The sequence below is a fragment of the Halyomorpha halys genome, unplaced genomic scaffold (genome assembly GCF_000696795.3).
Source record: "Halyomorpha halys isolate HHAL.00 unplaced genomic scaffold, Hhal_1.1 Scaffold657.1, whole genome shotgun sequence".
NCBI classification, from domain to species: Eukaryota; Metazoa; Arthropoda; class Insecta; order Hemiptera; family Pentatomidae; genus Halyomorpha; species Halyomorpha halys.
This window is the reverse complement of record NW_027105368.1, coordinates 327,001-340,500: the sequence shown is the minus strand read 5'-3', so window position 1 is coordinate 340,500 and position 13,500 is coordinate 327,001. Positions and strand designations below refer to the sequence as shown.

The 13,500-nt window shown below is 30.2% G+C and overlaps 1 protein-coding gene across 1 annotated transcript in view; it reads right to left on the bottom strand.

Moving 5' to 3' along the window:
* Positions 1–9,611, bottom strand: part of LOC106685091 (uncharacterized) — a 15,037-nt gene extending 5,426 nt beyond the window's left edge. Inside the window, exons 1-9 of the mRNA XM_014427583.2 lie at positions 9,444–9,611; positions 9,333–9,368; positions 9,111–9,236; positions 7,504–7,635; positions 5,455–5,715; positions 2,792–2,941; positions 1,568–1,732; positions 659–799; positions 413–573 (exon numbers count right to left, since the gene is read on the bottom strand). Coding sequence (XP_014283069.1) covers positions 413–573; positions 659–799; positions 1,568–1,732; positions 2,792–2,941; positions 5,455–5,715; positions 7,504–7,635; positions 9,111–9,236; positions 9,333–9,368; positions 9,444–9,537 — 1,266 coding nt within the window. The 5' untranslated portion in view covers positions 9,538–9,611. The remainder of the gene's footprint in view (positions 1–412; positions 574–658; positions 800–1,567; positions 1,733–2,791; positions 2,942–5,454; positions 5,716–7,503; positions 7,636–9,110; positions 9,237–9,332; positions 9,369–9,443) is intronic.
* Between the last annotated feature and the right edge of the window lie 3,889 nt (positions 9,612–13,500).

Here is a 13,500-nt window from a genome sequence, read left to right as displayed (position 1 = left end):
AAACCTATTATTGTATTATTGTACTAATACAGGAAAAAAAAAATGTAAGACATATAGTGAAAACAACTAGTCTAATTTGGCCCAAATTTGGAGGAATATTGGGGGTTAATGTTAACATTAACATTAGTATAAATGCTAGCAAATTTCATGCCTAACTTTCTTCTTCTTCTACCTTGGAGTTAGCGTGCCGTGCCGCTCCCTATCTTGTAATATATCGATATTTAAATTAATTCAATTCTAGGGAGTTATATATTACAATTAACATTTATAAATAATTTGATCAAAATAAATTAGAAAAGAGATTTTTTCATATTTAAAAACATTATTTTTCAACAAATCGAAAGATTACATTACTTTAAAGAACTTCAAAGGTATATGTACATATAATCTAACTAGGATAAATGATACTTACATGAATACTCATGACTGGAAGATCAATATAGTTCAATAACATATCATGAAACTTCACAGACAAGCAAGAACTAAAAAACACCATAATTTTCTTCTTACGGTTCTTTTTAAGGAATGTAAATAATAACAAGAATCTCTTTTCGGGAGGGCAAACAACATAACCTGTAACAAAAGAAATGCGATGTTAGAATATATTTTTGAGAATTGATCATAGTTTCATGTTTCAAAGTTGAAATTAATAAGATACCTTGCTCAAGTCCCCCAACTGTAGCCATATCGAAAGAATCATGGACTCCAACATAAACTGGTTCTGTTTTTACAGCAAGGCGAGTCAAATCCTCTGTTTTCCTTGTCGAAGTTGCAGAAAACAGCATTGTCAATCGTTTTTCTAAAGTAATTAACAAATATTTGTTAAATATACAAACATATATATTTACAACACATATATATTTAATTATTAACACAAATTCTATAATATAACATTTCAGTTAACATAATACTTACAAATAAGTATCACAACCATAAATTTAATAATATATTAAAGAAATTTATTTGATTTTCCAAATTATCTGAGCAAACTGAATATATAAAAATTGATCTAAAAAAAGTTTTAGTTTTATTGAAATAATAGATAAAAAAATAACAAAAAAAATTTACTAACTAAAAATTAAATTATATAAGGTAAAAATAAATAAGTACACAGTCCACTTGATACAGATTAAATTTACCAAAAGCTTAAAATGAACACCTGGGCCCTGTTTCATAATGAAAGCTAATAGTATTAGTTCATAGTACGAGTATAGAAACTAGTGTGGTAATTGCACTAATACTTATTTTTTCATGATAGGGAAGACTATTAGTGATATTACAGGAATTAAAAAATACTAAAGTACAAGTTACTATTGTACAAGTCTGTATAATTGATTTAGGATAAATCTACAAGACTAATAGTATGAGTTTGTACTTTATTAAGAAACAGGGCCCTGATCTCACAAAATAAAAGAACTATGTACACATTCTTTAATATGAATGAAATCTATGAGATGAAGGTTGAGAGTGCACTAAAAGAATAAAATAAAGGTAAAAATGTATATATTTTTTTTTCAAACGATCCTCCCTCTCCAATAATAAATAAAATAAAACATGATATTCTTACTAGGTAAAAGGTTGATAATTTGTTTCATTTCAATCTCGAAACCAATCTCTAAAATTCTGTCCGCTTCATCAATTATGAGACACATGAGATTTTTGTACATGAAACCTGGAGTATTTTGTAAGTGATCAACGAGACGTCCAGGAGTAGCTACTAATATATTAATACCTACAAAATAATAATAATTAATAAAATTTAATTCTTTTTATTACAATTATAAAAGAATATTTGTGAAAAAACAGACACATAAATATTTATTATAAATGGAAAAAATCAATTGGTAATTATCTATAAGCAATATAGAGAATCAGATAAGCCAATATAATAACAAAGATCCATATTTGGATATAAAACTAATAGCTAAAATTGTCATGGATACGACCCTTATTCATGAACAAACCATTAATAAATAAGTATCGTATCCATAGCAATTTTAGCTATTAGCTTCACAGTTGCCCAACTCTGCTTTGGATGAAGCTGCAAGAGACAAGAACAGCTAAGTACAGGAGCCCGGTGCATATAACCCAGTCCAAAAAATATAAATTTGTAAATAATTTTAAAAATTAGTTTCTACCACATTTAACATGGAAATACATAAGTGAGGATCCTAAAACTACTACTAATTAACTGAATTACGAAATGTTAGGTTTTTTTTAATGCCTATAAATCCTGAATAGTTGATCTTAGTGATAATGTTATGATGAAACAATTTAAAGAAAACTAAATTCTGCATCGAATAATAACCATAATATAATAAGGAACCAAGCAGTTTGGTCTCAAACTTTGACTCAAATAGGTCGTCTGAGGGATGCAAGTCCATATGCGACCAGAACAGGTGGTTTATGATCATACTATTAGAACAAATGAATGAAAGAAGAAGAATTTATTGAGCAGAGAATTGGATGTTCTTTAATTTTTTTTTTTATAATAACTTTTTCACTAGGATACCTGGTTAGGAGTTATAGATAAAAAAAAAATTCCTTACTTAATTAAATTAATTAATCTGGTAATACAAATTAATGTGTCAATCTGGTAAAAAATAATTTCAATAATTATTTACAGATTTATGATCAAATCTGAATCATCGGTGCATTGGAATTCTTTACTAATCGATCTTTAGGAACAAAGGAAATAATAAAGTGCATTTATACAAACTCTAGAGGGCATGATAGAAACTAGGATATGCCTTGAAATCCATTATTAGGTAACAAAAAATTTTAAACCAACCATTCTGCAGCTTATTGGCTTCAGTTTCTCGATGAGCACCACCCATAACAAGTCCATAAGTATTTCGGTGATACTTCATTAGTTCCTGAAGGACACCAAAGGTTTGCATTGCTAACTCTCTTGTAGGGGATATAATTATACAGCCAGTCCCTGTAAACAGAAAATATTTAAAACAAAAAAGAAATCTACTGATGCTAGAATTATAAAAAAAAAAAAAAAATGTCTTTTCACAAATATAGAAATGTATACGCTAACAGTTAAGGCTATGGACATTACCATTAAACCAACAAATATCCTTTAGAAGAGTAATGTATTAACTTTAATATTCTATAAGAATAATAAAGTTCAAGGAATTTTAAGTGGAAAAGAGTGGTTTAATTTAAACAAAATTAAATTTTGTTGAAGGAACCTTCACAAAGTGTCAGACAAAATATTAAACTTTTAACCTCCCAATTTAGGAGTTTACAGTAACATAAAATATTGCAGTCCAAATAAATTGCATAGGTACTCATCATTATGTCTTCAATTTATACTAATGGTGAATAAGCCGATATGGTCGTTGTGTATGGTTTTTCAATGCTAATGCTGCCCGTCGTGAATATGCCAGGAGATTTCCGAATAGAAGATTACCAAACAAGTTTATCTTTAGCTCCACGTTTCAACCTCTTAGAGAAACTGGTACATTTCCTATAATACCACATGGTGATGGTATTTTTGCCCCTTCATGAAAAGAAGAAAGGAGTGCGACCATATTACAATATTTTGATGATAATCCATGCAACTACAGTATGGAGAACAATTATTGCAGAAGGACTTCACCCATATCACTATCAAGGGGTACAAAATTTACTACCACAAGATTTTTGGCAAAGAAGACAGTTTTCAGATTGGTACTTAAATCAAGTTGAGCATAATCCATAATTTTCAGGAAATATTCTCTGGAAAGATGAAGCTATCTTCACAAGAAGAGGTATCCTTCAATCAGAAAAATAATCACCTCTAATCGCAGGAAAATCCTCATGCAATTCGTGTGTACCATTTTAAGCACCAGTTTCAGGGCAATGTGTGGTTGAGGATAGTAGAAAATATTTTAATAGGTCCGCATTTCTTGCTGCCTCGACTCAATGTAAGCACGTTTCTTGAATTTCTTAATAATGATATAGAATAGGTGTGCATTTCTGTAATTTCGTAATAATGATTACTATGATTTAGTTGAACATATTCCACTGCAACTGAGTAGGGACATATGGCTTTAATTAGAATGTTGTCCTGCACATTATGGAACAATGGCTAAATGTTAAGTATCCCCATCAATGGATTGGCCGTACAGGACCAGTGGCTTGGCCTGACACAACTGGATTTTTTCATTTGTGGTGACATTAAACAAAAAGTCCGTGCAAGGCCAGTCAATGGTCTTAATTCCTTACGAAGAAGGATAGTGGAATCTCATGAAACAATAACATATATCCAGTGCCATACTGCCACTGCTGCTGTTAAAGAAAGATGCTGAGCCTGTCTTAATGCTCAAGGAAATCACTTTGAACAATGTTTAATATGAATTTAATGTTTATGTTTAGTTAAGTTGGAACAAATAAATAAGTTTTATTTATTTTATGTAACCTAAATTCCAGTCTTCAGATTTATACACAAGGGCCCACCTTTCCGTGGGTGAATTCCGCCTGTTCAATCATTTCTTATCCATTCAGACCCCATAAAATTATAAATATGCATATAAATTATTACATAATTCTTAATTATTTGTACATCATTTTATTTTTTATAATTTATTTTTATTACCTAACTGATTAAGGTGAGAAAGTAACTTACAATTATTTTTTTTAATGACTATTTATATTTCTTTGTATTTTTGTTTAAGTATCTCTGAGGCTCCTCAGCCCACATCAGTCTGTTTCTCTGTATTATTCTAAAGGGACTCGTCCCAGAATAAATAAAGTATTATTATTATTATTATGGTCTGTATTTCTCACTATTGCGGGTTGAGTATCTGTGGTGGTGTACCTAGAAGTCCAACCACCTTCATATGTTCATTTATTTTTCCTTTAATTCAAATATTTAAAAATGTTCACACTATACGTACTGTGTCTAAGAGACTGACTGTTAAGCCTCTCTCAGCACATCTATAGGCATCCCCAAACCATTCACACCTGCCGCTGTTTATTTTGGTATGAGACCATTCGTTGATATTATGAATGGAGTAGTGGTAACACCTTCCAATTTATATATTTCTTTCAATTCTGTCACCGATTCCTGGTATTTCCTCAGTTTTTCTCCCACAGTGGAGCTTATATTATTATTCTTGGGGATCCCAACATCAATAAGTTCTGCTTTCTTTTTTCTTAGGTCTATAAGGAGAATGTATGGCTTATCATGGCATACTGTATGGTCCGTAAAATTGATTCATCCCAATAGAGCTTGAGGAGACCTTTTTGGACCTTTTTGGAGCCTATTTGGGCTATATTGTGGGATTGTAATATGGACTCTTATCTTCAATTAATTTGTACTTTCCTTTGCCTGTTGCCTAATACTTAAGAAATAAACCATGGGATAGATAGAATTATCAAAATAATTTAACCACATATTTACTGAGTTTTCTAATAAAATATTTAAATACAATATGAATTCATAGAAGTAGAGGAGCTTACCATTTCTAGGCTTAAATTTCAACTTCACAATCATCTCAATTGCAGGGATAAGAAAAGCTAGTGTTTTCCCAGATCCTGTTTTGGCATTTCCAACGAGATCTCTTCCTTCTAAAAGAGGCGGAATAGCTTTTGCCTGTATTTCTGTCATCTGAGTGAATCCCATGTCTTCGATGGCTTTTAATGTTTCTTCTGACACCTTTCCTTCCAGAGCACTAAACCTAGCATCACTTAAAATTTCAAAGCCTAGTTGACTCCCTGGCACTAAAATTGAATAATAGTTATAATATTTCAAATTAAAAAAATTAACAAGAGTATAATCAATATGCATCATGAATAAAGACAGGATTTTCGTGCAACTACATCTTGTGTTCCCTAGCTCTAAATTCCACCAAACCTCTATAGAAATTTGGATCATGGAAAAAATAAACAAATAGCAGTAATTTTATTTTGCATGAAATTGCATGTTTTAGGAGTTTTCCAAAATGTTGCAAGTTTTGAGTTTTTCTGCACAAAATTCCAAGTTTTACTCTTTTAGAACTATAAATTTTAATTTTTATAGCATAAAATTGAATTCTTGAACTAAACTTCTCATATTAGATACATAAGGTCATACCAACATTTATTATTTTTTCCTGATTTAATTTATAGTTTAAAATTGAAAAATTTTAAACAAACAAGTGCTAATGTTGTTGATTTTGACAAAAAAAGTAACACAAAAGATGAATAATCTTGGAATAGTATTAACCCATGGTTTTGGGTAGCTATGAAAAACTCTCTTTAGAGAATATTCAATGTTTTTGTTTTTAACTTGGATTACGAGATCACCTCTAGCCCTTCATTCCGTTGTCTGTCTTTGTTGTTTTAGTGTTTTGGTAAATAGTATATTCATATGTAAAAAACACTACTGAGAAACTAAGTGGAAGAACATACTACATGAAATTTAAGGAGAAAATAAAAAAGGGATTATGCTTGGAACAAGTTTTAAATACTCCTTTCTAAATAGTGCATATTTTTCTAAAATCTAAAATTGAGGTAATTTTAAGAAATTGAAAAATTGAATTTCAGCTTTCATAATAGGGACATAAAATCATTTAATACAAATAAGTTTCCACATAGCTCTTCAATGATAGGTACAATTTTAGGTTTGTAATCAGATTGATTTAGTTTTTTATATCTGTACATTAGTAAAAGAATGGCCAATGTACATTATATTCATTTTGAGAAAAAGCTGTTTTAGTGTACTTTGGTTGTTTTTTATTCGATTGTAGATTTGACAAAGGTCCTATGAAAAAGTCTTGAAATAAAGAGAGATTATGACATTGGCCTTTTAATTTTATTTATTAATCTCACATTTTTTAAATTAACTAATTGCATGCACAAAAAATTGGTAAATTCAGACATTGGCTCTTCTTTTACCAGGGTAGAGTTGTTTGAATTGTAAACTTAGAGAGTATTTACTGAGTTCAATTTGATATAAACAAGGTTAGATAAGTTTTCTCTGTATTAATATTATCAATTATACAATAACAAGTTGATTTTTGCATGATTTGGGTGTTTTACACACATTTTGAGTTTTTACTGCACAATTTTGCACATTTCTTTTTTTACAGCACAAAAATCCGGTCTGCATCATACTATACAATTAATTTCTGAACCAGCTCAATTCAATATTTTGAAAATTGTATTTAATAGTTTACATTAATTCTCAATGCACTTCAAGACCTAATAAGATTATATTGACCAAAACTATTTCAATCCTGTATAAAAACAAAGCAGGTTTAAACTCCTCCATTAACCTGGGTCAAATACGACACACTATTATATGTTTTTGGTGTCTCATGTAATATTTTGGAAAAAGATTGAGCCTGTTTTGAAACTAATTGCTTCATATAATTATAGGTATTAATTTTGATTAATAATATTTTTAAAGAGATTTATTATTTATGAATGAATAGTATTAAAAATAAAAATCATATTTCTTACAGCATAAATTATGAGATTTTTTTTAATAAATATAAAATTGAATTTGATAGTTTGAAATAAACTTACATCTGTTTCCAAGTTCTAAATTATGAGGAGCTGAGTCAGCCCCTTCTAAGTCTTTTTCTTCACTTTTCTCTTCATCCGATTCGCTATCTTCATTTTTCTTCTTTTCACTAGCACCCAACTTATTTTTTTTCTCTAGAAAAATAACAAGTTTTCATGTTCAACATGTTTATATATTTATCTTCAGAACTAAACAACAATTATATGATATACACTGAGACCTAGGTAAAATAAATCTCGAAGGGTTTTGAAAAACTTTGTTATATCAAGGGTTTCGTAATAATGAGGTTCATTAGATCAAGATTTTAATTGCTAAAAAGTCATTATACAGACTTTCACATACTTATTTCATGACCTATATATAACGAATTATATAGAATTTTATATATATAAACGATAAATATGTGGGGACAGCATAACTGAAATAAGTATGTTATAGGTATAGACACAGTCTTATTTAGCCAAAGTTAAAAAGTACTTACCGCATATTGAAAATCACTGTACAATAGTTGCTGACTGAAAATACAACAATATTTACACAAACTTAAATAATATGCTCCGTTGCCTCAAAGCTTAGTGCACACTATTTTCGTTTGTTCAGACAACATTCCTAGATGACATTTTTCTCCCATTTAATTTCCTTTAATTATAAACAAAACTTATTGCATTGGGTGACAATAGATAAAAAGATTTAAACACAACTGTGAAGGAGCAGGAAGGCTCACAAAGATTGATGTTCAGATATAACACATAATTAGAGGTCATTTTTGCTATGTTGAAGAGGTTACCATAATGAAAATCTGTTGCAGAGACGTAAAACGTTTTTTTACGAGGATTTTAAATCTTTAATATCAAAGTTTGTTTACTCTCTCAATCCGTTACATTGAGGTACAGTTTTATTGAAAGATATGGCAACTTCAAGGGAATTTCAAAACATTCTTTATATAGAAATATTATATAAATTTCAAAACATTCATTATGATGACGTTTTTTGAATATATATTTTACTATATAACATAAATTATCTTGAAAATGACATACTTGTACAAAAAGCCACCCTATCTAATTATATCAATTGAAAAAATATAACAATTATAATTTACAATGTTCAAGAAATAATAATACAATGGTAAAAAATACTTATAAATAAATCTTATAGAAAATCAATAATATTCTACTGATCAGGAAGAATTCTTCATCCTACAAGTCACCAGAAAAACACAAATAAATTATTTTTTGTTAATTTGTGTTTATCTGCTGAACGCACCCCCCCCCCCCCCCTTCTTTTTTTTTTTCTCCCAAAACCCCCCCCCCCCCCCCCGACCATCTTCTCCTTTTATTTATCTACGGTCAACTATCTTCACCTCATTAAAAATATACTCATAAATTGTCCACATAATTCATATCGGTCAAACTCCTAAATAATATAGTAATAATGAACAAATCACAACTATTACTACATCAAGATGGAAAAAAAACTAATATTTAAAACATGATTGATTAATGGGGGTTGATGAAAGACTAAATATATACTACAAAACAACTTATTACATAACAGAGGTAGTATACAAAAATAAAACACACACTGTTGATAATAATGTAACACTTACTCTTCTTAGAAGTAACTACAGATTTGGCATCAACCTGCACAAAGGTTTTTTCAACAGAAGTTGCTGATTCCTCATTCACAATACTGTTTTCATTATCTTCTAATGGGGACTCTGTAAACTTCCCACCTGAAGAGTCAATGAAAAAAGAAAAACACAAGTTAGCAACACATTTAACCATTTACAGGACAGGAATGACAATTTATGAAGATTTATTGTGCTTACCATTATTACTTTGGTTTTTTTCATCTTTAACAATATCTGTAACGAAAAAAAATTAAATGAGTTCTATGTAAATTTATAACTTCTTTATATTAACTTAAATCTGATACATACCTTTTATAATACCCTTCTTTTTCAAAAGATTAAGTTTCTTTTGTTCACGATTTTTAATTTTCTTTTTCAAAAGACGCTCTTTGAAAGGAATCATTTTAAGAGAAAAATAAAATACACCACTCAACGAGACTTTCAAACACACGTGGATACCGTAATGAGAAGGTTGTAAACCTGATGAATCGAACAAAGAGATACATATGTGGTGAGAATACAATTAAAGTTTATTGCCTGACTAAGAAATAAAGAAAACTTGCAGTGAGAGGTTGAATCTTGTAATAAATATACTTATTGCAAAAAATGTACCAGAATAGTAAATTATGTTTGGCTGGAAACCTACGCACAAAATGAGAGTATAGAACTATGAAGTATGCTGTTCACAGCAAACTGAATTTTGTCTTGATCCGAATGCATTTTGCTAATATTTTGTGATGTATCTTCCAATTTGTCTCATTTTGAACGCATACTGGTTTGCTACTGTTGTGAAAGAATAATAGGTGGTTTACAACTTTGCTGAGAAGACGTTAAAAATAAGAGACATAAGCTTTTCTTCATTTGTAAAATCTTCTAAAAAGACGACATGGATTTTGATTATGAGCTGTTCATTTATTCATTCATTAAAAATACGAAGCTAAAAAAAAGTGACATCAACTATGTTGATGCAGTTTAATAACATTTATTAACGTAGCCTGTTCCTATGTTTTGATTCTACTAAGTTTAATCTTCTTGATTTTTTAATCTATTTTTTTAATGAGGTGTAAACAGTTGACCATAGAATAAAATGAGAAGATAGACGAGAAAGCAATTAGCAATAATAAACAAAGAAACGAAACTTATTTATTTGTGTATTTTGGCAGACCACCTTCCCGACCTTCTTTTGATAATTTTTTGTTTTATCGACATGACCTCTCGATCGGTATCTCTCTCCTTGTAGGAATTAACAAAGAACTAACTCTCATAGGACACCTTTTCTTGCCATTACTAAGATATGAGAGGCATGAAGAGTTATACTAATTATAATGTTTCTTAATTATGATTATTAAACTCACTCCGTTCCTCAGCGTTCCGACTAAGGGCTTGGATGATCCAAATTTTGCACCACATCTGAGTGACCGTATACGTGATCTTAGAGCTCCTTTCTGGTAGCATTCCTTTAGGCTTACTACTGGAATCTTTCTGCTCACCACTCTGAGTATAGCTATATAATCTTTTATAAAATGATTTATTTTTCACTTGGATTCCAAGGTCAATTAGCGATTTTCATTAATATGGAAGTTCAAATTAGCCAAAATCGAAAAATAATTTACTGAATAATCAAAATTTTTACAGTAGTACTTTTGGTTGCTATTTCTCAATGTTCAAGTCCGTATATTCAGAATAAATTATTCAGTCATTACGTGTAGATAAGATGGCTCTTTTACCTCCACCTAGCCATTTACGGGGTAGTTATCCTACAAGTTACCAATCCACTCTAGACAGAATGGGAAGGTTGAAATTCGTTCCCTGGGTCCACCACGACATAAATTTAAATCTATCCAGGTCAGATTTGAACAAGGACCAATTTTTCTAGAGGTTGCTAAGGTGATGTCTTAAAACCATGACCTGAGATGGCTGTTTCTTTGCTCTTTTCTGGTCATTTCTGACATACGGAGGGCCGGAAGTAGGATTTCTATAGGCTACTACCCTATTCTAACCATGGTGAAAGGGTCAAGTTTTCATTACGTGGGACTGCCACGAAATAAAAGTCGACCTCCTACCATCCCTATAATATCGTAAGCAATAAATTGTCGTATATATTTACAATAAATGAATTCATAGAATGTATAGTATATTTATCTGTACTTGTCCTAGACAAGTACAGATAAATATACTATACAAGTAGAAAGTCTCAGTGGTTATGTATGTGGTTACTTGATTATCCATCACCCATCCATTCTTAATAATTCTGAGGTTATTTATTCATAACCCTACTCTGCCTAAAGCTGTACACACAGCATTCTTTTTTATAAATTGTCCTCTTCTATCCTGTCCGGCAGTCTCACTGGTGCAGCTTATCTTCCACTCAGGGAGAAGTGAGTGCATTCAACAGGTTCCTTCCACCCGTACACAAAGACCTTGTAGTACGGGTAGTTCTCTTTGGACATCAGATGAGGGAGATTGCTCTCGGTCAGAACATGGAGCCCTCTCTCCCTCATCATCTTGGCTCTGAGTGCCTCATAGTAGAGATGCGACATCGACAAAAAAATATCGATGTTTTTATTAAACAATTTCAGTAACATAAGGGCTGTTCCAACGACTACGCATGCTCCGGCCAGTCAGAAGTGCTTTTTCAATCAAAGAATGGGACATCGACTACAAAAAACATCGATATTTTTAAATATCGTTGCTCTCAATTTATTACCCAAAATACATCGATGTTTTTGAACATCCATTTTAGTAACATAAAGTCTGTTCCAACGATCACACTTTCTATGGCCTTTCAGAAGTGGTTTTTGAAACCAAGAATTCGAATTCGACTACAAAAAACACCGATGTTTTAAAATACCAATACTTAATATTAATATATCGTTGATTACAAAACATTGGCAAAAATACATCGATGTTTTGAACATCCATTTCAGTAACATAAGGTCTGTTCTAACGGCTACGCATTCTCCAGACAGGCAGAAATGGTTGTTGGAACAAAGAATGCGACATCGACTACAAAAAAGATCAATATTTCATATTTCAATGGAGTTACATATCAAAAAATCAATGAGAACAATTTACAATATAATTTTATTTTCAAATCAAATATACAACACAAAATTAATCACATGTTTACACTAATTTATTTAATAACATATCAGCCTGGTGCGCCTTACTTGGTTGCTACAACTGTTACATCTAATTTGTTTTTGGTTTTAACAATTGATTATGAAGTGGTCCTTGGAACAGACCTAGTATTTGAAAACTTTTTGAATTTCGCTCAATGGAATTACAAATCAATAAGAACAATTTACAATATAATATTTTATTTTCAAATCAAATATACAACACAAAATTAATCACATGTTTACACTAATTTATTTAATAACATATCGGCCTGGTGCGCCTTACTTGGTTGCTACAACTGTTACATCTCATTTGTTTTTGGTTTTAACAATTGATTATGAAGTGGATAATTATATGTATGAAGTGGTCGTTGGAACAGACATGGTATTTGAAAACTTTTTGAATTTGGCTCAATGCAGTTACATATCAAAAAATCAATAAGAACAATTTACAATATATATATATAATATTTTATTTTCAAATCAAATATACAACACAAAATGAATCACATGTTTACACTAATTTATCTATTTATTAACAGATCATCCTTGTGCGCCTTACATAAATTATATAACTATTATATATATGTATATATAGTTGACCGTAAAAATTGATATATAGGAAGATGGTCAGGGTTGCGGTCAATAGTGAAACAAAAATAGTTTACAACTATTTATTTTCCAATGTTTCGCCCCACTTTGCAGGGCTTCATCAGGGCTAAAAAGATACAAAATGAAACTATGTTAAGATAAAATGATAGAAATAAAAATAAATAGATACAATGAAAATTATTACTTATTTTTTTTTTAACAATTGATTATGGGGAAGGGGTATAGTCTCATATAACAGACACCCCTAACTATATACAATATTATGATTAAAAGAAAATAAGATCAAATAAATAGATAAAAATAATGCTTCTTTATAAAAGAGAAAAGTAAAATTAATAGCAATAAATAACGACATTCGTTGACCTAACAAAACAAACAATTGTCCTGTAATGTTAAAAAACAAAGCAAAAAAAAGTTAATTTGAAAGAAAGATACGCCAATTTAATTAAATGATCCAAAACAACAATTGGTCCAGTGATTCCAAGAACATTCGTCACTTGTTCTTTATTTAGAAATAAGTAGTCATAAGTTAGATTTAGTAAACATAGTAGTTAATTTCAAAACGGATGCTGTAATATAAAAGGCATTTTTCTAATTAATTAATGCAAAAAAATAAGTTAAAAGTAATAGTTATA